This window comes from Tribolium castaneum, chromosome 9 (assembly GCF_031307605.1).
Source record: "Tribolium castaneum strain GA2 chromosome 9, icTriCast1.1, whole genome shotgun sequence".
NCBI lineage: Eukaryota > Metazoa > Arthropoda > Insecta > Coleoptera > Tenebrionidae > Tribolium > Tribolium castaneum.
In genome coordinates, this window is record NC_087402.1 from 7,822,734 (window position 1) to 7,845,126 (window position 22,393).

Genomic DNA, 22,393 nt, shown 5'->3' on the forward strand with positions numbered 1-22,393 from the left:
GCTTTGATTTTTTGGAACGAATAGTAAATAAATAACTGATGCATGTTTTTGATTCTTCGAAATAAAATGTTTGGCGGTTTGATTCAGATTCCGAACAGTTCGGAGTGTTTAATTCGGATTAATCCGGGAGCAGCATTCGTTGACAGGACTTTGGTGGTGCGGTGATGATATCCGCTTTTGACAGGCGAAAGTAGTGCAGGGCTTTGCGTCTGTGGTGTTAAATGTCACCCCAGTACGTACCTGTTGCTTGGTGATGTAAATAGGCTTGTTGAGGATCAACCATGTGACGGTCTCGTGGCAGGCCGGCATCGTCGTGGATCCATCGTACGTCATGTAATAGTCGGTTTCAGGAAGTAGACCTCGCACTGAAAGGCGTTTCACCTCGACCTCGTCCCCTGGGAACAAAATCAGTGCTTCCTTTAAACTAAGAATAGAACTGTTGAAAGACGTAGACAGTGTGTAGGCGTGTTCTCCCATTCAAAACATTAACGTTTTGCATTTTTAAAGAGTTTATTTTTTCGGTTTGTGGCGAGTGAAAAGCATCGTAAGGAGGAATCTCGACGTCTATACAGCTATTCATAAAGGATTTATGTTGGTGTTCTTGTAATGAAACGAAATGCGAATAAACAAGCTTTACAAACTGTTATCACTAGATCTTACCGCCGTATCTAATTTTTTCTAGCTGATCTGTTAATATCCTCAGCTCGGGATTGGAAAGGTCACCCATCTGTAAAGAATGAAATGTTTGGGTTAGTATTGTTACTTTTTTAATAATGTGAGTGAAGAAAATTCCTGACATGAGACGCAATGCTTTAAATCAAATAAAAGAAGGCTTTATATAACGGAAATTCCTTGCTCAAGTTCTACCGCTTCATAAAGTCGTGTCATATTGTTGTATGCCCTGATTTTTTGCTCCTATTGTACGGCATTGACGCCTTTTCTAATAAATAGAGTATTAAATTTTTCAAGGCTAATGGTTTTACTACATTCAGAAAAACCCAAAGTTTGGAGTAAAGCCAATAGTGCATAAGACGGCAGTTAATTTCTCGCGCTGCGCCAGAATAGATTTGTAAATTTGGTGGATGCGCCGGGCCAGCAAATAATTTTTAAATATACTCAAATAGTAACAATTGATGTTAATAGAGCATGTCCATGTTTAATTTGATGTGACACGGCAAACACGAAAAACATAATTGTTTTTTCCGAGAAGTCGATATTTTGTTGTCTCTGGGGTGTGTTTTAATTTCGGGTGATTTATTTTTTATGCTTGTAGGTGTCGGTAAAAATGATTTCCCGTCGTCCCATTAAGTAACATGAGCTCCTTAAGTGAAAATAATAAAACTGACAGAATCTCATAAATATGCATTCTTTTTTAAGGGGCCCTCTAAGACTAAAAGCACAGTAAATATGCATGGGCTAATTTGTAATCTACTTTTAGCCAAAAATCGTCGTTAAATTACGGTACAATTTGCCATATCTTCGGGGTTCAAGTGGCTAGAGAGACATAAACGAAAGTGGCTGTAAGTAGAACGCCCTTCTTGTTATGCAAATTGTATTGTAGTCCAACTTTTAAAACACTCTTTAAGCCACCGAGTAATCATGCAAATTTCGCTCCGTGTACCTTTATTATAATTGCGTTTTTCATTACAGCTGCCGGTGAGTTATACAACGTCACGTGCCTTTCGTATGGCATTTCTTGATTTTAATATCATTTCGACTTAATTGTTTTTATAATAAAGGCGCCGACGAAGTTTCTATTTTTATTTTTCTTGGGTTAAAGTTTTAATTGCTTGAGCCGCAGATGAAACTTCGAAATTTTGTTATATGTAGGTGCTTCTTTACGTTATTGTGTATAATTAGTTCCTTAATTATGGGTAAAAATAAATTGAGGTGATTTTGAATTTTTGGTGAAATTTTAATTGGGGTTGCAGAGAAAATGTCTGATTAAAATTTGAATAGGGTACATTCAGCAGGGGATTGGTAATTATGACAGGTGAATATTAAAGTTTAATCGATATAATATTGGCAGTTGGTGTATATCGGTGTAATCCGCTTGAGTGGTACGAAATAACAGCACTTGTCTCTCCAAGAGGGGAAGTAATTTAATTAAGTCGCCATAATTGGAGGATATTAACTCATTAGGGTCGTCGGTACGATTGAGACGTTAAAACATAAATTACGTAGAGCTGATCAAAAATCGCTTTTTCCGAATTTAAAACAATGACGGCATCATTAGGTCGCTCGGGCTGGATTTATGCAGACAATGTAAGTTCAGCCATAAATTATGGTCGGTATCAGTGGATTTAATTATAAGTTAGGTGTATTTCAGTGGCAGCTAACCATAGGAGAGGAGGAAGTTCAAGTGTCGCGTATTTATAATGAACTCTGTCGTCGTTACTGATTCATCAGAACCTCAGAGGTGAAACTAATTAAAATTGCGTAATTAATTCTGGGACGACTTTTTCAGATTTATTAGTTCTTGGTGAGTTTGTCTTGATTAATGAAGTTTTCGCACAAATAAAAATTTAAATTTAACATTTACAAGCAAAAAATCGCTGTCAACAGCCATCACTTTTAATCCCCGCTGCAATATTTTTGTTGGACAAACAGCCATCTACACCAAGTGCCACTGTAAACATCAATTTATTTGAAATCTGCCACTATTCCCGCATTGCATTTGTTTAAAGTGGGTTGTCCCCAAAGATTTCCCCAGGCGGTGCCTTTTCCAGTTAAACAAGCTAACAAAACATGCGGTAAATATTTGGACAGGACTGGAGTCAGATTTTAGTCACGGTGTTTTGCAATATATCACAGTTATACCGAAGTGTACTCGCCGGAATTTACCACTGACCGGTCCCCGATGACAGCCCCACAAACAAAGAAACTCTCACACCTTAAAGCAACTTTTATTGTTATTTTATTGGCCGATGCAAAAAGACGGTGAAGAGCAGAAACAATAAAACGAAAGCGATGGAACCTAACGATTTATCGAGATGATAGAGCCAATGAACGCGTTCCACTTCAGTCGGCAATATTTACTTTCGCTGAAAAACTGAAATTAATGAATTGATCACAATATCCGCACCAAAAACCCACCAGACGATTATTGCACTGCTCTCAACCAAACGCTTCGTATTTCTGCCGTTATTAATTGTCTCACATTTTTTGCCAATATTTTACTTTGATCCTAACGTGTAGGTGCCGAAATGTCCCGCGTAGGCTTATACATACATCAACTTCAAACACTCGAATTTGGATTCGAAACAGCTCTTTGATCCCGTTTTATCGAGCTTGTGTAACTTTATATAATTACTTTTCTTGCCCTTAAAGTAAAAGCATTGACTAAGTCATCACAGAATCCACGAATTCGAGGGAAATACGGTTTGGTGTTAACGGCGCAAATAATCTGATCTCGGCGGCATTACAGTTTTACCAAATGGTATTTTTAAAATTCTAATTAAAATAAGTAGCTCGCAAATTTAATATGGCGCTGAAAGTGTATTTAAGCAACATCGTAAAATATTAACAGCTACCTATGGTGCTGTTAGACTGACTTTAATTATTTTAATGGCTGGTCAACCCTTGAATGGGGTTGGACTTTATGGCGCATAACCGGTTTAATACACATGAAGGCCTGTAAAGGCGGCGATTGTCAAACTGTAGAAGCTACCAAATGTATCAATTGTCCAGGCGATTCCGAGCTTTCAGATTTTGTAATTTTTTTTGTAAAATACTCGTACAGGGTGATCTGTTAAAAGTATTTTGTACTGTATCTTAAAAACTAATAAAGTGTTCCTATTAAATATCACTTTGTATCTATTTTTCTTTATGCAAGTGAAGTTCTTATAATTCTTATAATATACGTCGCTAGCTCTAAAATTACGTTTATTTCAATTAATTAATTAATTATTTTGTGGCTTGCGCCAAATTATTACGTAAGGCAACATTTTAAACATAGAATGACAATAGAAATATACTATTAAATTAATATTTTTTTCAGCAGCGACTGAATAATTAATTAATTAATTTTGATCATCAGGAATTGTAAAAAATTTGCAAAACTTAATATGCAGAAAAAAATTATAATTATTTATCAGTAACCGCTGATTCCTGTATGATTATTAGTTTTAGAGCTGTAATACATATTTTTAGTTTAGTTTCATAAAAAACTTCAAAACACAAAAATGGTACAGTACGCATTAGAGACCATTAGTTGTTAATGAATTTTGGTTTCATTTGATATTTGCAATTTATTAGTATTATTCTCTAATATTCTTGTATGGATTATGTGATTTTTTCGTGCATTATTTATTCAACAAAAATATTTCATCGAACTATTATGGCGTTAATATTGTTTTAATGTATATGACTGTCTGTTTCAGGTACAAATAATACCCTTCTAATTATGTAAATTCAGTGAAAATGTTACGGCTAGAAATATTCAATATGAGGTAAAATGGCCAAATTGATGTGAAATAATTTATTGTATATTAATGTAGGTGTACATACTTTAAAAAAACTGTTATAATAATGCAATAGTTAATAAAACGTCGAAATATTGTTTAAGCGATTAATTATTAGATGTTGCTTTGAAGTTGTTTTTGCGCTTTTTGATAATTAGTGCGTTTTGAGCATCAAATTGGTCTTTTCCCCAGTCATGTAACAAGAGGGTGTAAAAGAACGTGTGAATCGGCATTTCTTGGAGCCAATTAAAAAGTGCGCCTTTGATCATTAGACAGAATAAACATTAATTATGAGCGCGCTGATGAGTTTTTTATTTTCCGTTTGGCGGCGTTTAAAATGCAAGGTGTTGAAGGCAACCTACCTGTAAGAGAAGAGAAATAACCACGATGCCTTGAGCTTTGTGGAGCGCTTCCGAGAAGTTGGTGTAGAGTTGCGAGTTGAACCCGAAAATCTGTATCTGAAACAAACGGAATGTGTAGAATGCGTCCTTTCATTCTCACCGGCTGGTCCAATCATCACTTTATTGCTTTGCCGCTCATCGAATTTTCCACCCTCTGTCTGTTTCGTCGTCGCCCCGTGATTTTATTTTATCGCAGCCTACTCTGATGCTCCCGGAGATTTTTCGCCCCGACAGTTCACACGTCGAGCAAATATTATGATTACTTTAGCCTGACTCAATATTCGATTTCATATTTGACGACTTTCCTGCTTGCCGGCTCTGGTTCAGGTCAAAATCAAATGGCTGCGCCTCTTCCAGAACAACTCTTCGATAGTATGTCTGATTGGATAGAAGGGGATTTGTTCCTTTGATCTTTTATTTGAGAGATTGCCGTGATTATTTACGACAGGGCCAATCTAGACTCGGAGCCGAACCGTAAAAGGAAAAATTGACACGTGCGGAACGGCGACAACCAAAATCATATTTGAAGCCACATTTTCAATTTTAATTAAAAATGCTCACTATTTATCTTCTATTAAGATTTAAATTATTGCGAATTTTTTTTTGGTGCAGTTTTGTGCTTTTATTAATTTACGATAGAAAAGGAACAAATCTGTAGTCGCGCTTTAAAGAGTACAGTTGTTATTTTAAATCCAAACAAAGTTAGTATTCGGTGGCATAAGTCCATTAAAGAAAATTAGTTTGTGCAATAAAATTCTGAAAAACTGTACGTTTCTTAAATAAAATGCAATTCCAAACTAAACAGCGAATATAAACCTTAACTTGTTTCAAGTATTCAGCTCTCGCTGCGAGCACCTGACACATTTGATCTATAAGAAGCCATTCAAGTTTATGTGAAAATTTTATAAGCTGAAGAAAACAACGTCCACACGAAATAAAATTTTCATTGTTTTTATTACTAAATCGGTAATCCTCCCGGAACGATTTTCTTGATGTTTCAATTCAATCTTAACCTGGAAATGCGTTTGAAAAGTTTTCTTATTTTTGAAAATCGACGCTTGGTTCTTTCCGCTTAATTGAAAATGTGTTCTTCCTGATCGTAAAGGGGGATCAATATTATTTATTCGTGTCCAATGAGTTAGATGGTCGTAAACAACGGGAGGATCTTGGCACGAGTGAAACAGTAATTTGAATTATGGTGGGTTTTGTGCATCCTTAATTGATATTTGTGGCCTTATGGCCGCAATTGGAATCTTGCAGATAACCGCATTTAATTAATGTATGTCGAGTGTGCACTCTATATGCATGCTGGTATTGGGATTCATTCCGGATCTCTTTCTGTGTGCAGTGACGTGCAAGTCCTTTGTTACAGCTGATAGGATTGTTTATTTCAATGCCGGATTAGTCTTTATTTCGGCGAAAAATTCACAATGAAATGTTATTAAAGGTCGGGTTATTACGGGAATATTAAAATCATAAATCATTCCTGCGGGTAAGTAATTAGACCCATTGATATCTTTATGAATTTATGAAATCTCGAGCTTGCGACAATTATAATTTCTGATGGCTCTTCCTTTTAATTCGGTTATTAGGAAGTTCAGCTGTCGGATATTAATCTCGCTTTAATATTAGTCTCTGGAGTCGATCCTGATTCGCCTTATCTTAAACTTTACATAAAGTTTATTGAATCAGCACTTGGTTTGTTTAGAACGAATTCTCGTGTTTCTTGCAAGTTTTTCTTTTGAGAAAAGGGGTGTGAAAGTTGTCTAAACTTGTGCCATTACTTCTTAAATATTTCAACCGTTTTTGTTTTTTTATCGAGATAAAAGAAACTTTAGAGTTCAAATGCTTTTTACGATCATCTATTTTAATGTTAAACTCTGGATATTTAAATGGATTTTTGATGTTTGCGTGTTACAAGATAATGCACAATGTGAAGGGTTCTGGTTCGAGATTTAATAAAACGTTTTTCTAGTTGACATATGTTGATATAAAGCTAAAAGCTTTCATCTTATTTCCTAACTCACTTCAGCTTATAAGTTTATTGGATTTGCTGAAAAAAGGTTCGATCCAATTTAGGCGTCAAGAAATGACACACAATGCCTTATTTTTATGCCCAGAATTTTCGTGGCCACTCCACTGACAAGGGTTAATTTGCACCGGGATTAATCAGAATTAAATATGTGCGGTCGAGCAACTATTGGCAAGTTGTGTTTATCACTAGAGGATTAAGGGTACAGCTATCGAACTGTATAAAGGGCACAATGCCATGCCTAAGTATTTGTGGTCGCACCTAACGTTAAATATCGCGATTAACTGTAATCTGCTCAGAGGGATAGTTAGCAACATACAGCGCTAATGGTCCTCGGCGGCTTCCAACAACACCAACTGTTGTACTAACTTAATGCATTTGTATCTATTTACATCTAAACAGATGCGGTTCGAGCGCTAACGAATGCACTGTTTATGACAGGTCAACCGAACGTTCGTTACCTCAGACAATGGCCTTTTTGGTTTATCTTCCTCTAAACTATTAAATACAGGAACTTCTCCCTGATAACTTCAATTACGCCATTACGAGGAGAAGAGCCAGAATTAATCGAATTCATTCAAGAGAAACCAAAATAAGCTATTCTACAAACAAACAACACGAAAGGCTCCAATTTCTAATCGATACATTACCATCACACTATTGTTTAACTTATTTATTTTTTCTTTAAAGATTAAATTAAGGATGCGCAGTTTGGGGTGATTTCCTTGATAATTGACCCTTTAACCCAAAAAGCAGACCTTGAACTTTTTATTGCATTTAGTCGATCGAGCCCGTTTTATTAAATAAGTGATGCGGTGGTTGGGTATAAACCAATAAATGTGATAAAGTTTTCTTATCAATTTCAATTATTGATAGAGGAATACGTTAAATTCGCACCACGTACGTTAGCGAGACGTCGAAATTTATCGGTTTTACGTTACCGTTTCATTTAGGCAAACGATAATTCGCATTCAATCGCACATATTGTTCTCCAGAATTTTTCCACATAAATTAGACAAACACTCAATTGAGGTTCCAACTAATAAAATCGTCTAACAAATGGATCCCGGATTACGAACTAAAATTTTAATGAAGACGTAATTCCACTTGGGGTGCTCGAATTAGCGTCGATAGTAATTTTTAACCCTCAAGCTTGGTTTCAGTTGGGACTGATGGGGGCAGAGGTAGGAAGTCGCACCACAGGGACTCATGCAGCTTGAGTTATTCTCATCTCGTTCTCCTTTAAAGTTCACAAGCAAGCCCGCGATCATTAAATACTTTGTTGTCCGGCTGACCCGAACATCCAAATTAAACCAAAAAATGCAATACTTTATCAAGTAGCTGCCGAACTGAATTTCAAAGTTTACAAGGCAGCTTTTTGTGCCGCGATTGTTGATCGTGTAAAAGGATTTGCGTTTTTACGCGAGCTTTGAGATTCTATTTTACGAATGACACGTCGGGTACAACTTTGATGTCGGAAAGTTTCACTACAAAAACAACGCCGCTAATTACTACATGCGAAACTTTTAACCATTGGCTGTTTACACTAACTTTACCGGCTTGAAATTCAATACGCGTTTGTGCCTTACTTAATAAAAATTGACTCAAACTAAAAATTGCTCTCCAGACTCCTATCTACAAGTACGTAAGCACCTCTCGAGCCACTCTTGTGTCAGATCTCATTCAAAAGTTGTTTTAAAGGCAACATTTATTCAAAATTATTCAATTATAAAAATCACATCAAAACCAAAAACTGAACATGTCAGTTTTGATTGAATGCACTTGAAGTAAAAAACTAAATAAGTATTTATCGTGCATTGAAATTGGTTCCTTACTTAAGCATATTGTCCCTGAGTACGTATTTTAGCATTTTATAACCAATACTCAAGTGGCAAAGTTATTATGTTTTATGCTTGAAAGGCGGTATATCAGAAAATTGGTTAAAGTTTGATCAAATGAAGGGACACTTAAGTTAACCAGCCCTTCTATAAAGTCGAGCCAGGAGCAGAGCTATCAAAAATAGTCTTTTAATAAAAGATTTATTAAATGTTGAACGTTCGGTAAAGCAATAAAGTGCAATTCGAATTATCAAAAAACTTACCTCTGCAGGGAAGTTGTATCCATTTATTGAATGTTCGGACCCAAACTGATCGTGGAGTCCGTAGTGAATATGGATTTCTTGAAACTGATATTTATAGGATAGTGGACCCCCAGTCACATTTATGTGATGCCGAGTGTCGTTATCTACTGTAAATATTACACTATGGCCCGTATTCATGATGGAACCGCTCACCTATAAGAAAATTACAATTTAGGGATCGCACAGTGGCGGTATTTTGGCGCCTAGCTGGCCAAAGATAGCCGCATTACTAAATAAAACCTGTCGGAACTATGAATGAAACTATGTACGTTTCTAAGTTTTGAATTATCTATGTATAGTCTGAAAGCTCCATTTGCAGCAAAATGTACAGGTTATTCCTTACTAATGGCAGCTCACAAATGCCGCTTTTTTGACTGAACTTGCAGCAAATGTGTCATTATTATTATGTGGTTTGCATTTTTATGGAGTAGATTAGCATAGTTGTGGTTAGTGATAATTTTCTCAAATCGTAAATATTAAATATTGCTAAGGATAATTAATTAGATTATAAAGTAACGTTGGGTGTACACGCGATAGATTGCTGAGCAGATAAAATTGTAGCAACCTAGAATTTCTAAAGCTTCCGTCTATTCTTTTTGAGGTAAACAACGAACCGTATTTATTGCAATTAGTTTCTTCCTTTTTACTCGAATTTGAGCAGTTATAATAAATTGGCTGTATTTCTGCCAACTTTCCAAAAGCTAAAAAACTACGCTGTTAATTAACAGCAGTTGTCTGAGGTAAAATCGTTCCATGTAAACATACTGAACTTGCTAATTAATAGCCCAAACTTCTTCTCCCATCTCGAGTTGCGATCAAAACGTGCATACGATTTTCGGACCCAATTTCCGTTGATTTAGTGTAAATTCTTGTTAAAAGCATTTCATTATTGTAATCCTCGTGACAAAGTCCGCGTAATCGTCAGTTGTTGGAAGTAAACACATGTCTGCGAGCGCAAGAGGGACACGTATAAGCAGTAAGCTTCTTACCCTGTGTTTATCGATGTGAAGGGGTCGAAGGTTTGGGTCGAAGAGCAGCTTATTCGGCTCTAGATTAACCGGAGACTGCCTCCGTCCCTTGTTGCACAGTGACCATTCTGGATTTATCAGGCCCCAAAACGCCGGACCTGCAAATAACACCACTGTTACAGCACGGAATGCTGCCTATTAACCGACGCTTGTTTCACACCTCAGTAAAAGCTTGTTTAAGTTGATATGATTATAATAGATTGACTGTGTACCTAATCCGGTAGCGATACACATTAATGGATAGTCTACACGTACTAATCAATTTCCACGCTGCGCAGCACACATACTTTTAATTAGTTTATTTAAACAAACGAGATTGTTAAATTAATATTCCATATTTGTACGTTTGGGTTTCCAAAATGGAAAAAATAGTTGAAGCGTGGTAGTAGTCTCAGAAGAGTTGATAAATATAGTCATTTCTTTTAATTAAGTTTATCAGATTACCCGAATAGGGTTCCCTTTCCCTTCGTCCGATGGCTATCCAGTGTTTACCAACTCCCAAAGCACCTGACCTGAAAATAATACGGCAGTCCGACCCCGACCAGCGCACTTGTTAAGATCTGTTGATTTACATCTGATTAAAAGCTCGTTATTGTCAGGCACCTGATTAAAATAAATTGACTATATAATCCGCCAGCACTGCAAATGGTTGTCCATTTTATTCAAACGGGATGTACCCGAACCACCGCCAATTTATCTCTCCGCTATCCGTTATAATGAAATGTCATAAAATAATGGGATGCAAACATTGCTTCATCACCAAACATTGATGAAATTGTTTTAAATTAAAAGCCTCAATTATTGCAGTCAACGAATTTGCGCTGAAACAGCATGTTTCGTTGCTGTCTATTATTAAAATCTATTAATTAAAACTTTTACACAACCGATTGTAATTGATTTTAGTCGAGTGAAGCTGCTGACTTGATACGACACCCGCAGAATGCTTGATAGTGTGTAATTGGCCACACAAATATTGACTTTAATTAGACTCCGGAATCGTCCGGGAAAAAATCTGATTAGAGCTCAGTCAGCACTTACGCAATTGAACGTGAACTGGCCGCTGCTGGAAAAATAAAACAACCATTCAACATCTTCCTCCAGCCGACAACGAAAATTATGGGATTGGAGAAAAATGAACGGGAAAGTATTAAATATAAAAGGCTGAGGCGGAAAGGCGACCGAGAACGTCATGCTGGAACGATGTTATTGTCTTTTGCTGCAATTTAACACGAGCGGGAAGGGCCCAAATTGCACGGGACCATTTATCTAAAAGGATAAGCGGGAAGTGCCACCTTTTCTAAACCTAATTTGGTGATTTGTAATTCAACAACAACTATTAAAATAAAAAAAACTGTAATAGTTTCTGAAATAGTTATTTATAGTATTCCAAAATAGGATAAATTATGTTTAAGTTAAAGCTTGTCTAGGGTAATGAAATAAAATGTTAACCTTTCAAATTTATTAAAGTTTATGAGCTATTTCATTGTAATTACACATTTTGCTAAAAAATAAAAGTGAAAATTGATTAAGCACTAATCAGCCGTGACGTAAATTAACAGATTACTCTTCTGAGAGTAATAAAGGTGGAAGATATTGCTCATTCAGAAATGAGTAGCCTTTTATAGCGTTTAAAATAATATGTATTTGAAGTCGAAAATCTTGACTTAGACGTCGTGTACAAATGGAAAAAGTGGTTAAAAACCCTTCAACATGCGATTAAAATTTGGATGGAGGTCACTATTTGGAATCGAAGGCATTCCGTGAATTAATAAATCTTGAGGGATTCATGCAGACGACACCTTTGAGACCTCAGCCTGATGGGTTTAGTGAATGTCTTAAGCGAACCCTGTTGGAATATTTACCCAAGTTTGTCGATGAAAAGCAAAGAGCTGGGAATAAATGGGTTTATTGGTGTCTTATGACGGAGAGGGTTCGAATTTTGTCAGCAATCGAGTTGTGTATTTTTTGTCGTGTATTTTTTCGTATAGAATTAGTCGTGAAATGATTAAAAAGACGCACGTGTAACACGGAAATGTGTTTTGAAAAACATGCTTGAGAGAGCTTTTGAGTTGATCCGTTAAAAGCTGTTCGCGCTTACACACGTCTCTCGATAAATTCAAATCGAAGCAGGTTGGAAAAAGGGTGAATTCCTCGATACAGCTCGACAATAGACAATTAAGTCGATTCTTTGGACGTAATGACAACAAAAAGATATCCGCGGTATTGTGATAACACTTGACTTGGGGGAAACGGTTTGTCTGATTGAAGCCAAGTAAGAGCTTTATATTCCATTATGAGGCGCGCTTTTGTTGAATAATATTTATGTCAGAGACATACAATTCCAACTTTCTGTGTCAACAATGGGGCTCGCAGGCACTTGGCGTTTCCTTAAGTTGTCCTTGAGGATGTGTTCTAAGCCGGATGAAATGTTTCCTTTACCATTTAAACAAATTAATCTGCCAGGAAGTCTATCAGTTGTACGCAGATGGCTGTTTTCTGTCTAAGCCGCAGAAATAAAACCCGTCTAACTCAATTCGGTGCCGAATCAATATCGACTAACCAAACATCATTACAAGAAATTTATCTTCCGGTGAGCAATGAAGCGGATCTAACGACACTAATTGGAGATCTGGTTCAACGCAAAACGCGATTTAAACACTTTCATGTATTTCACACGGCGGCCATCGAGGGCCGTCCTTTGCCGCCGACACGCGATCTCCTCATAATGCGTCTAGCCACACCTAACACTAAACCTTAGTTATGGCCAATATAGTTTATGACCGTGGCATTTCTTGTGGCGATTAGTGGCACCCGCATTTCATCATCGAACTTAATTAATTGATTAAAAATTTTCGTACAGCGTTGTAATAACGTGAGAAGCGCTCGTTCCCAGTTTTTGAGGAAACGTTTCTGCAGTCAAATTAGTTAATTAGTTGCCTGTTTACAAGTCATTAACGGCACCCTCACCACGAGTTATGTTCTGACCTGTCAGGATAAGTAGGAAGTTACATTGATAACAAACGTCGAGATGGATGAAAGATACGCTTTCTGAAACACCATCAATAAATTTAATTAATTTTATTTAGGTCAATTTTGACTCGATTACGTTTCATGAATCATTCATTCTCACAAGTATCATCAATTTTTATAAGCGCTGATTCTTTTATGAGCATGATAACCTTTTAACTCAAGAGATGGGGTATAAATTAATTTGTGTCATTCTTGATATATTTGTCATCTGAATTTTTAATGAAAAGCATAAAGCTCTTTTATTACAAAATCAGCTTCAACAGAGCGCTTTGTGTTGTACCGCCAACTGAATTATATTGTGTGCGCAAAGTAACACCGCATTTAAAAAAGTGAGATGTCAGTTAAAATGTTCCACCTTTACTTTGTTTAAAACTGAATGTTCTAATAATAAACAATGGGAAGATTCCAGCTCGGTTAATTCTCGTTCGAATTCGTGCAATGCCATCGAATGAAAACGTAAAGTGACCGTGATTCGGGGCGAAAAGGCAATAGCCAATAAAGTCTAGCATGTGGCATTATTGTCAGTTCGTGTCACGACGAATTGAACTTTGATTAAGGCCTCGAGCTTGCTTTAACTTGGACATGTTTGGACCTTACGACTCCCTTGATATTTACCTAAAACTTTTCTTATATTTTGTTTATTGGGAGACTTTTATTAGATCCATTTTCCCGACCGAAAACCATTAAAAGCACCTCCAAGTAATTTCGCGGTGAGGGTAACGCCTCTAAGTGTCCAATCAATAATGCAAAACCTTTTAGTGACCGTGATGTATACTGTACACTTTCAAAGCTTTGTAGTGATGCAGCCAGTATGAGAACTAGACCAGATGATATGGGTAAAAAGTGGCCTCGAGCGCAGTCTATCCCGGCATGCCTTAACTTCACCTGCTCACTCCTCACCGAAAAAACCCTAATGGGTTCCTGAACAGCCGAAAATGGGATAGCGATTGCTCCAAGTACAACAGATATTTACGACCGAGGCGCTAAGCTCCTAATGGCAACACTCAAAATTAATATGCATACGCGGAACTTTTTCATAGTTCAACAATTACGAAATTAACTCGTATTTTACATCGCAAAAATGCACTCCGTGTTATTTGCCCGCTTATTTATTTAAATGGCATTGGAAAAGTCATGAACAATGCGTTCAGCCGTAATTCAAGTTAAACTTTAAACACGTTGTTTACCCACAAGTCTGTCGATCACTTTTAGGCGCCCAACTTGATTCCAAATTGGAAAGTTATTTAAAGAACTACTTACTTATTATTTGACTAGAAAGTTGGGAAATGGTGGGAAAATTTATCTGTTTTAAGTGTTTGGGTGTTAATATTTGTGAGTTGTTGAGTGTTATTATAACCGAGTCGAGGCATTAGGTCAGCGTTTAGTGAGTTTTGGGAGTGGGTGAGTGGTGAGAACCGTGAGACGGCTCCATCTGCCGTTTACAATGTCATTCAGGTGTCCGTCGGGAGTATTGCTTTCTGGAAAAAGCCGACAGAGTTAGAAGCGAAACTCGAGTCGGTCTTGTAATGGTGTTTCTTTTATCAGTTTGTTGTTGGTAATGGGAGGAAAGGTAGTTAGCAACTTCTGGCATCGCGAGCCAAATGTTCCAGTCGTGTTCGGGCCGAACGTGTCAATTTGTAAATGTAACAAACTGGAAAAGACTTTCGCAATTACCGAACCTCTTCCAGTTCCGCATTGGTTAATTTCGCTCACTCAGAATTTAGAACTAAAACTTGGAAAAGATGCCGCAGTTTACATCCACCAAGACTTAACGTCAGGATTACCTGTCATTATAATTTCACTGAACACGCATTTCACTAAACGAACCAACTTCTCACATTAAAACTGTTCATAAATCTCCAACTTGCAGCGCGATTACTTCTTATTTCGTACACTGGAGCTAAAGTCAATAAACACCATTTGCCAAAAGCGAATTCATTACCGGAAACGTTCATTTCCGGCATCGGAGGAGGGTAATGAAATATCACAGATTTCGTTTTTCAAAAGGAAACAGGTTTTTTCAAATTTAAACAGTAAAAATAAAAACTCCAAGTTTAAATAAATAACTAGTTTGAGTTGTGACTGCGCGCAGTTTTTAATAAACAAAGAGGTGTGGTGTGAGCGTGGATTCGTCGGGAATAAAGACTGGACGCCTCCCTGAATACCTAAAGAATTTCCAAGTGCAAGTTTCCAACTTTTACAAGAATATCTTAATGCAAGGCTCGTCAAGCAGCTTACTAATGCCGTAAAAGCTGAGTTTTGTGGTCTGTTGGTATTGGAAAGTTTTAGTCTAAAATGAGGCCGTAAAGTATCCGATTTGACGTGTTGTTTGATATTCAAAATCAGGGCTTTTTCTGAGCGAACATCGTCCGACACGTAACAAATCTTGCCTGGATGAAGGAAAAAGAAGAGAGCGCGAAAATAAACGATTGAGAAAACACGACTATATTTTTCTTATAAATTGCATCATCTTTCTTGCGGTTTGCTGATACACATTGAGCTGTTCGAATCTCTATTGCCCACTCATTCACTTCGGTTTGATTTGATTGGAAGTCGTACGTGCCGCCATCGATAACGAATGGCAGACTTTTACACCGGTGCTAAGTTTCAGTTTAACAATACAGGTAGTAAAGTGATATTATTCTCGGGGCTAGATTGCCCGATTCCAGATTCGGGAGGGAAAGTAGAGCTTTTCGGATCAACTCATTGACTAAATGGGCTTTTTTCAAGCCCTGACGTTTGATACACGTGCGCAAATAGCCCCGCATTCGCGACTTCAATGCCCGAAAACGGCGCTTTCGCCTTATTGATTGGAGGCTCTTTTGATTCCCAAATTATCGCCAAGGTGTTAATTGTGTTCAGGATAAGGAGCTAAAGGTTAACTCTTGAACAGTTTCCGCCACCTCTTCTTAACTTATTGTTCGGTTTCCACGGAGACGCAAGGCTTCCACCCACGCGTCGATAATTTGCAATCACTGTTTCACCAACCTGTCTCGTCTGTCATTACACCTCATCAAAGTGGGACCAAGAATTTTAAAATCGCCCGAAGGAAAATCGCGACATCGAATGTTCGCTAGAAAAGTGAAAGGCAAGTGCTAAAAAGATTAAATTATTTTTTATCACGACGTAACAAACTTAAACTGTTTGAAAGAAACTTGCCTCATAAAAGAGAAGCAGAGAATTAGGTTTGTATTTATTATTAGGAACTAACGAACCACGTTTATAAAATTTTTCGCAAAATATTTAATTGACGTCTTAACTTTAAAAATTTTACTTTTTTAATTCATAACTGTCTTTAAAATAAGTGTGTGCTAAGCTTTAAAATAATTAGATTTTGCTAAATTTAATTAATGCATTTATTGAAAAAATGGTGGATGCGCCGGGATAGTCCGACTAAACTTGAGATCAGTAACTATATATTGTGCAAACATTCAAAGATATAAATGTGTTGATAACTTTGCATCAAAGCAGCAGTTCCTTCCGCAAAAACTCGCATACAAATAAATCACATTAACAAAACAATACATCATAATCATAATTTCGTCCAACACATGAAATAATGAAAAACTATGGCTAAGTGTTATGCCCCGCACTAAATTAAGTTTGTTTTCGAAGCCATTTGCGTTATGATTTATTATATCAATTACGGCACTTGAAAAACCGAAGTACATTTCCTATAATGTTGTGATGTACGTGCAGATAATGTATTATTCATGTTATCGAACAGCGATTCTGTTAATGTTGAGCGTTTCGATTTACCATCGATCACCTTTTGCGTAACAAAAAACGCCAAGTTTTCCTCGACAACAAGTAGTGAAATCCATCAATTAAGTTTCAAAATTTTACCAGAAGAAGGCAGGAAACGCTCATGTTTATACAGGAATACGGTCATTAAATTTGCTACAAAAATGTTCGCGCCGGCTTTGTGTAAAGAGAAATAAAATAAATTGAGTTGGTTATCAAACAATTTTTCTTTACTTGATGTTTAAAGCACGATAGGTTCTTTGTAACATTGTGATTGTTAATTACACAATTTTGCATAGTATACGAGAGATTTTGCTGCGAAAGGCCCACAGATGGTTCGAGTTATTTAAAAATTTATGGGACGAGGAATTTATTCTTCATATATTTTGTGTTACTTTTCAAAGTATCCATTTCGGCGGTTGTTATTCTTTCTTTATTCGTCCTTTTGTTATTGCCTTATACTCAGGGTAACCATTTATCTAACCTTTAGTAAGATTTATGGCATTAATCCAAAATGACAGATACCGAATTTATACGTTATGAACTGATTTCCTGAACGCACCAAAGATTAAACTGTCATTGAATCAAGAATAATTCTTGTTTTATTACTCAATAACTTACTCGTAACTCTTTTATTCAGTACAGGGAAGTTTGAAGAGTGTGAGATAAGAAATTAGGCGTATTATGTAATTAATTACGTAGAAAATCGCTCGCTCAGTTTAACATATTTTGCTTAAGTTATGAAGTTAACTGTCATGGTCCGTTCTTTGTCGAAGAGGAACAAAAGCCATTATTCAAGCGTCATCAAGTTGAGTCAGCTCAAGTTGCAGACAGAAAAGCTTTCTAACTGGTGCAAAGCACGCGAAGAAAACCCAAATCGCGTCAATGAAATTTTATAGAAACGTCCATTAATCGGTAGTTGGGAATTTAGTATTGTTGGTGTAATTATGGTAGTCTTTGTGCGAATTCGCGTCGGCTTTAATTAGATGTCGGAATCAATTAGTGGGTGCGATTGAAGGTGGAGAACCAAAAAGTTGTACGTGTGCAAAATTAAACTACGATCGACTTAACAGCAACGCAATCATCGCTTGATCCTTACTCATCTGAGCAAACTTGACGATAATTATCGTTAAAGTTTCCGAAGAGAACAATTTCACTAACGTTTGATCTTAGATAGTTTAATTGTGATGAAGTTTACAAATCAGATTACAAAATTTCTCGAGTTTAATTTGTCAAATTAAGGCTCCTTACTAAAGTGGCTCTCGCAGGTTTGCTACAGAACAGAAAGCAAAACATCTCGGAGATGCCGTGGGGAAGTTTAACTAGCTCCCTTGTTCCCGAATATGTTCATAAATGTCTAATTACAGATAAGGCTCAAACAAAGCTTTCCACGCAAAAAATTGATTGTAAGGGGTTGAAAGGAAGCTATTTATATTTTACAACTACCGGGAGCCAATATTACTACTCTGGACTACTGTAATGACTAGCATGAAAGCATCAGGTTCCACTGTATTAATTTTAAATTGACGAAGGAGAGATTACATGTATCCAGAAGCAGTTTTTCAACCAGAAAACAATGCATTAGCAATCTTTCTTAATAATTATTGATAACAAGTGTTCTTGAATGATTTATAAGGTGTAGACCTACTTTATCTTGGTGCATTATTTATTGCTTCTTTTTATATAAATATTCTAATCCATTTAAATTTTTTATCACACCGATGACCGAAAAAATGTCTAGGTCTGTTTCCGCGCGTTGATGCAGAAGTTTCAATTGCGGGGTTGAAAGGGCATTCTTTAACCAATTTATAAGTGTCTGAAATATATCATTTTGTGACTTTGCGGGGTTAAAAATATAAATGGTGGCCGAAGCAGCAGCAGCAGCGCAACAGCACACACAGTTCAGAACAACATGCGGCCAAGTGATTTATCATTTCAGGCAAATTGCTGAATTTGGGGTTTGCGGCTATTTTATTTACTCCAAGGGTGGGCTAGTTGACTCTCATAAGGTAGGGAAAAAATCGGTATTCCGGAAGGCGCGTTTTATTTAATTTGCCGGAAAATGATTACATTTGTCATTTTAAATTAGCCCGAGCTAAGATTCTGATAATAATTATAATTGTTCACCGGCTTTGATTAATGAAATTATCATTGCCTCCCTGTTCAAGTCGTTCCAGTAATTATTTCCGGCTAATTTATGGAGACGCAAAATCGATACAGCAATAACAATTATTCTTAAATCATAAGTGGCGGTATAAAAACGAATCACGGCTATAAATACCGGCGGAATATCGACAACTTTACGAGCCAACATTTTATAAAACGATAACAGTTGAGTCACCGAATCGACTCAAAATTCTTCAGAAGATCAACTTATCCAGCTGCTGTGACATCGCTATTGCAAGAACAAATCTCAAACTTGGAGGATAATCCAATATATGTGAATTTTCTCCTTCATGTTTTCTATTATTTGTTTCCCGAGCTTGTCTTCGCTTCTGCTCGATAATATTTGTTTGCTTGGTTATGACAACTCTAAATGATTTTTCCACTTCCTTGTCACGTATTTTCCTAACAAATATTTGTTCTACCAAGATGTATGCTGAAATTGACAAAATGCATGTGACAAATGACACTCTACGACCTCTTCCAAATCATCCACATAATGGAAACACGCGAAAAATTACATCGCCAAAGAAATCAAACTTTGGCTTTTATTATTCTTTCATTTCGCGCAGACAGAATATTTTCTTACACCAAAAACGGCAAAATTGAATCGTAATTGACTCGCTTTTGCATTTTACGAAAAATAGTATTTTTGGTGCCGGGGTTAAATTAAAATTAACGTTAATGACATCACAAATACAGAAACACGATCAGAACGCGTCGTGTGTCAATACTGATAGCAAAAATGTGTTTCGATTACGATTTTAACTATCGATTCAAACGGAAAACAGCGCTGCTGTAATTCAAATTGTTGACAAATCAAATATATGCAAAAATATTGCAATAGACGTTCCTTTCTCGTTCATTTGCATTTTGTACCTATTAAAATGTAACATTTTGGTCCGGCTATTGATCGATTTGGATAATTCAGTTTTTTGTTTCGTTTGTGGCAGTTGTGGCACTGGTGTTTGAATATAAATTAACGTGACATTAAATTGTGTACGAGTCTACAGAGAGCAACTCGTTAGAGGATACTTTTTCAAGTATACTACGTCAAAAAGAATCAATATGATTTCCAGACAAAGGGTGAAGAGCGTGGTAGAAAAATTGTTAAAGATGTGTAATTAATAAAATCAGTGGACCATTTGTATGTTTACGCTGCATAATTCATGGAACATGAAATGACAAGCTAAAAAATAGCACCGGAGTGTGGAGGACAAATTTGACGTTTTAATTAAGTGCAACTAATTAGTCCAATTTATAACGTTAGGGGCGCTAAAACTGCGTATTTTTCAAATTATCTTGTCTGAATTAAATTCGAACGACACTCTCATGTCGCAATTTGTAATTGTTCGGTGCCCTAATAATTAATTACTCGATCGATATATTTGTAGGGTTAGAAAATACATTTTCACACCTGAGCAGAGCAGGCGTAATGGAAAAAAAGAGCGGATTTAATTACAACTTTTCCCATTATCGTATCGGATATAAAAAGAAAATTGCTTTACACTTCTGGTTTCAATTCCGAGAGTGATCCGGTTGGTAGGCGGTTGATATCCCGATAAACGAGTTGTTTCACAAAGGCCGTCAAAGATGAAGACTTCTTTAGCTCTTTTGTAAACTCGGGGATACATGTGATGGGTGTCAGTCACAGAGTGAAATAGCGGAGGCTGCCTTTTAACCCGATTTCGTGCACCCGCCACTTTAGCTCATCTTGTTCTCAAACAAACACTACACCACGGGCCTTTTGATGTTCAAACGCGAGCTTCGTTTTCTCTTCATAATTGAAATCAACCCGATTTTCTACCAAACGGTGGCCGCTGCGCGTGAAACACATCGAGACAACTTTGCCAAATTTACCTTTTGATACCTAAGGAAAGCGCAATTAACAATAATTTGTTAACAATTATTTACGTTCAAAACTACAAGAATTTTGTTGATTTCTTTCTGTGGTGTTTGCAATATAACTGAGTATCTCTGAAATGGGTCTACTATTTGTTTCCAATCTTTTTCCAAGAAAGGGTTTGAGTTTGAGGAGTAAGGAGTAATTGAAAATTGGGAGATGCAAATAAAGTGGATTCAAACTAGATATAGACTGTCAAATATTTTCGAAACAGTGAGATCTAAACCGTTACTTTTTTTGTTGGTCTTTTTGTTTGATTAAATAAATTAACGAAATGTGGAATTCTTGAAAATTGATATTCTCTTAGCATCACTAGTTTATACGACTTATATTCGATTGCCAAAAATTATATTTTCTTATAGATTGTAAGGCAATAAGATCTATTTTTTTTTTAACATAAACGATAAGAGGGTCAGCTGTTGACATCCTACTATATCGACTTTTTGGCATTTTCATATTTAAAATTACTACCTCTGTCCGAAAATATGGTATACAATAAATTATTATTATTAATTATTATAATTATTATTATTATTAATACGAGTGCGAAAATACAAGCTTAAAGTTTGAGAGTTATGCAACGAGCATATGCGAGTTGCATACCTAGACACCCAAAAATTTTAGGCGTTTTTGTATGAATATTGTTCTTTTTTTGTTAGAACATTTTAATTTAAAACACGTTGCTATGAGAAGCGTGTTTTAAAATAGTGTTTATAATATAGGATTCAGATATTAAAAGTAAGGCTTAAAATGTTACAAACAAAAAAATAATATTATGACTTAATTATTACTTAATCAATTTGTTATTATAATTAATCTTATTAATCTTATTATTATTTACATGTAATTGGTTAATGTTCGCCTTTACCAAACATTTTCAACGATCAATTTTAACTGATTTTAACTAAATGATATTTGGAATAAAGAAAGTGCTACTTAAAAATGACGTAAATAAATGACAATTTACATATCATGGTAGCATCATATTATCACGGTATAAAGAGCCAATTTTCAGAATGCGAATTAAATTTGTGAAATAAAAGTTAATTGCAATCAAATGTTTTGTACACTAGTCTAAAAACTGGTTTTGAATAACACAAAATGAAATTACCACATTTTCTACAAAGAATACAATAATTGACCCGGCGCATCCACCAAAATTAGTCTAAATTTTTACATTGAATTTTTGTTTATGCAAGCTGTTCAAAAATGGTTAATTATTAATTTATCAATAATATATAATTGTAACGTTGCCACTTAATTTACTTTGTAAATTCTGCCCTAAGTGATTTAAAAATAATGCAAAACGGCTTTAAACCTAAAAACGACAATATAACAATATAACGACAACACCAGGAGGTACACAAATATAACAGAAAATTTTATAGAAGTGTCATTCCTCAGAAACTAGGATAGTCACAGCGACACAGTGCTTTAGAATTTCATAGTCGACTTGATGAACTACAATTTTTGAACAGTCTGTACGTTG

At 36.1% G+C, this 22,393-nt stretch overlaps 1 protein-coding gene across 1 annotated transcript in view; it reads right to left on the reverse strand.

The window, feature by feature from the left end:
• Positions 1 to 22,393, reverse strand: part of CARPB (Carbonic anhydrase-related protein B) — a 69,218-nt gene that overhangs the window by 6,539 nt on the left and 40,286 nt on the right. The window contains exons 4-8 of the mRNA XM_008194349.3: positions 10,026 to 10,162; positions 8,998 to 9,189; positions 4,826 to 4,921; positions 661 to 727; positions 241 to 395 (exon numbers count right to left, since the gene is read on the reverse strand). Coding sequence (XP_008192571.1) covers positions 241 to 395; positions 661 to 727; positions 4,826 to 4,921; positions 8,998 to 9,189; positions 10,026 to 10,162 — 647 coding nt within the window. The remainder of the gene's footprint in view (positions 1 to 240; positions 396 to 660; positions 728 to 4,825; positions 4,922 to 8,997; positions 9,190 to 10,025; positions 10,163 to 22,393) is intronic.